The 2,889-nt window shown below is 43.6% G+C and overlaps 1 protein-coding gene across 1 annotated transcript; it reads left to right on the forward strand.

Annotated features, from left to right (window-relative positions):
- The first annotated feature begins 1,736 nt into the window (after positions 1-1,736).
- On the forward strand, positions 1,737-2,566 carry LOC131227876 (auxin-binding protein ABP19a-like). The gene has a single exon (XM_058223707.1). The coding sequence runs from the start codon at positions 1,784-1,786 to the stop codon at positions 2,408-2,410; it is 627 nt and encodes a 208-aa protein (XP_058079690.1). The 5' UTR covers positions 1,737-1,783; the 3' UTR covers positions 2,411-2,566.
- Positions 2,567-2,889: the final 323 nt, after the last annotated feature.

Genomic DNA, 2,889 nt, shown 5'->3' on the forward strand with positions numbered 1-2,889 from the left:
GAGGCAAACATAAAATTCAGTAAGACAAACATAAAATTCTACAAGACTTAAGAAAATCAAGCGAGACAAACATAAAATTCAACAAGGCAAACATGAACTTGAGCGAGGCAAACATGAAATTCAACGAGGCTCAAAGGAAATTGAGCGAGGCAAACATGAAATTCAATGAGGCTCGAAGGAAATTGAGTGAGGCAAATGAAATCGAGTGACGCAAACATGAAATTCAGTGAAACAAACATGAAATCCAATGAGGCAACATGAAATTGAACGAGGTATATACTTGAAATTGAGCGATGCAAACATGAAATTCAACGAGGCTCAAAGGAAATTGAGCGAGGCAAACATGAAATTCAACGAGACAAACAGGAAATTGAGAGAGGCAAACATGAATTATGAAATTAAGCGGGGTAAACATGAAATTCAACGAGGCTCAAAGGAAATTCAGCGAGGCAAACATGAAAGGTGGGATGAATTTCATGTTTGCCTCGCTGAAAATTATGTTTGCCTCGCTCAATTTCCTATTTGCCTCGCTTAATTTTTTATTTGCCTCGTTTGATTTCCTGTGAGCTTCGTTGAATTTCATGTTTGTCTTGCTCAATTTCATGTTTGTCTTGTTGAAGTTCATGTTTGTCTTGCTCAATCTCCTGTTTGCCTCGTTGAATTTCATGTTTGCTTCGCTCAATTTCTTGTTCGTCTCGCTTGATTCCCTTTGAGTCTCGTTGAATTTCATGATTGCCTTGTCTAAATTTTCTTTGAGGCTTGCAAAATTTCAAGTTAGGCATGTTAGGCTCGTTCAAATTTACGTTAGGCTCACTTAATTATCCATAGTTGCAAGTACTTTTCGCTACAGTAGCAATGACTATAGTTTAGATATGTAGCCATCGTAGGCCTTTAGCTACGGCCTTTGTCCTTTTTTTTATATTGGACGGTGGCACCGTGATATCCACGGTGCCATTGTGGATAAGACAGTTTCACGGTGATACCGTGGATATTATGGTGCCACCATGACTGGTTTAGTTTGAAAAGTAAAATTCGGGAGCGTTTAAAAAAGATGGTGGTAAAAGGTGGGATTTACAGTCGGAAAAATCTCATTGTTTATCGATGGCGATTCATCAGTGTGCACGTGGAATGCATGTATGTAAAACCAACTTGAGAAAATTGTGAGCAGTCATCATGTACAGCTCATTCTAAAAATCACCCTAGTCAAATAATCCAAACCACCAAACTGGTGGCCATCAGATGGATGGTTAGAAAGAGAATAACCAACGGTCCAAATTCCATGGCCAATATCAAGTGATTAAATGATCGAATTGGTGCGATTGTTGGGATACGCCTTTTTAATAAATGGGGCCTCTCCAGATAAAACCCACCTTTATGCCATACCATGAATCACCATTCACTAATCCAAGAAAGTTCTTTTGACTGTTCTTTTCTTAAATCCATTGGCCCCACATCCAACGGTCCAGATTGACTGACAGTCTTGCCACGTCATCAATGACCACAATTTATGGAAGTGTGTAATCTGACACAGTCTCTCTCCCTGACAAAAGTGCTACAATGTCTGATTCTCGAGGTCACATGCATCACAGCTCAAAATCTGTCCTTTTTTTTCATGTATACCTTTCAACCCTTACCATGCACGTGAAAACCTGCATGGCATCCAACTCCCCCCTCATATACACCAAAACAACCGTGTATGCACTCCCCACCCTATAAAAACCCATCTCAATCCATATAGATAGATAAGATAGGAGTCTTGAGAACCACACACGGGAAAGAAAAAATGCTCTACATTTTCATCTTCTTCCAACTCCTCTTCTCATCCTCCACACGTGCAGCTGATTTCTGTGTGGGAGACCTCATGGGCCCAGAAAGCCCAGCAGGCTATTCATGCAAGAAGCCCGCCAATGTCACCGTTGATGATTTCGTGTTCTCCGGCCTCGGCAAGGCCGGAAACACATCCAATATAATCAAGGCGGCCGTGACGCCTGCATTCGTGGCCCAGTTCCCAGGCGTAAATGGTCTTGGGATCTCGATGGCCCGATTGGACCTTGCGCCAGATGGTGTGGTCCCACTCCACACCCACCCGGGCGGGTCCGAAATCCTGGTGGTCGTCCAGGGGACGATATGCGCCGGGTTCATCTCATCGTCAGCGAACATGGTCTACTTAAAGACACTAAAGAAGGGGGATGTCATGGTATTCCCACAAGGGCTGTTGCATTTTCAATTGAACGGTGGAGGGATCCCAGCCATTGCTTTCGTTAGCTTCAGTAGCCCAAGCCCAGGCCTGCAGATCACTGCGTTTGCGCTGTTTGGGAACGATCTGCCATCCATCCTCGTCGAGAAGACCACCTTCCTTGATGATGCTCAGGTGAAGAAGCTGAAAGCTGTGCTTGGTGGCACTGGCTAAGTTAAAATGGGATTTGTTTCGATTGCGTTTTTTCGGGCTTGCATTTTCTCTGTGTTTGGGCCCATGACTTTTCTAAGTCTCCAAAACCATAGTTTTGTTGCTTTGGAATGGTTGAAGATTGTGATTTGAATGTATGGATTGTTGAATTACAAAATACCCATGCTGGAAACTGGCTTTTAGAAGGCAAGGCCCAGGAAAGCCCAAGCCCAGTTTGTGGGCCCATTATTAAAATTGAAGCCTGGCACATGATGAGATAAATGGGCCCCACTAGAATAGTGGTTTTTAGCAGGAATTTTTCTTGCTGGGAGATGAAATTAAAATGTGGCCCAGTTTGATGGGCTTGAAGTTCACCCGAGGTGTTATGGGTCTTTTCCTGGCCCGGCCCATTTTCAGAACCAATTGCAATTAGAATCTCAACTGTCAATGGCGGACCCGGCACGCCGGACAGACTCATTGGCTACTGAGTTCAGGAGGAATGG

This window comes from Magnolia sinica, chromosome 15 (genome assembly GCF_029962835.1).
Source record: "Magnolia sinica isolate HGM2019 chromosome 15, MsV1, whole genome shotgun sequence".
In the NCBI taxonomy this organism is placed as follows: Eukaryota; Viridiplantae; Streptophyta; class Magnoliopsida; order Magnoliales; family Magnoliaceae; genus Magnolia; species Magnolia sinica.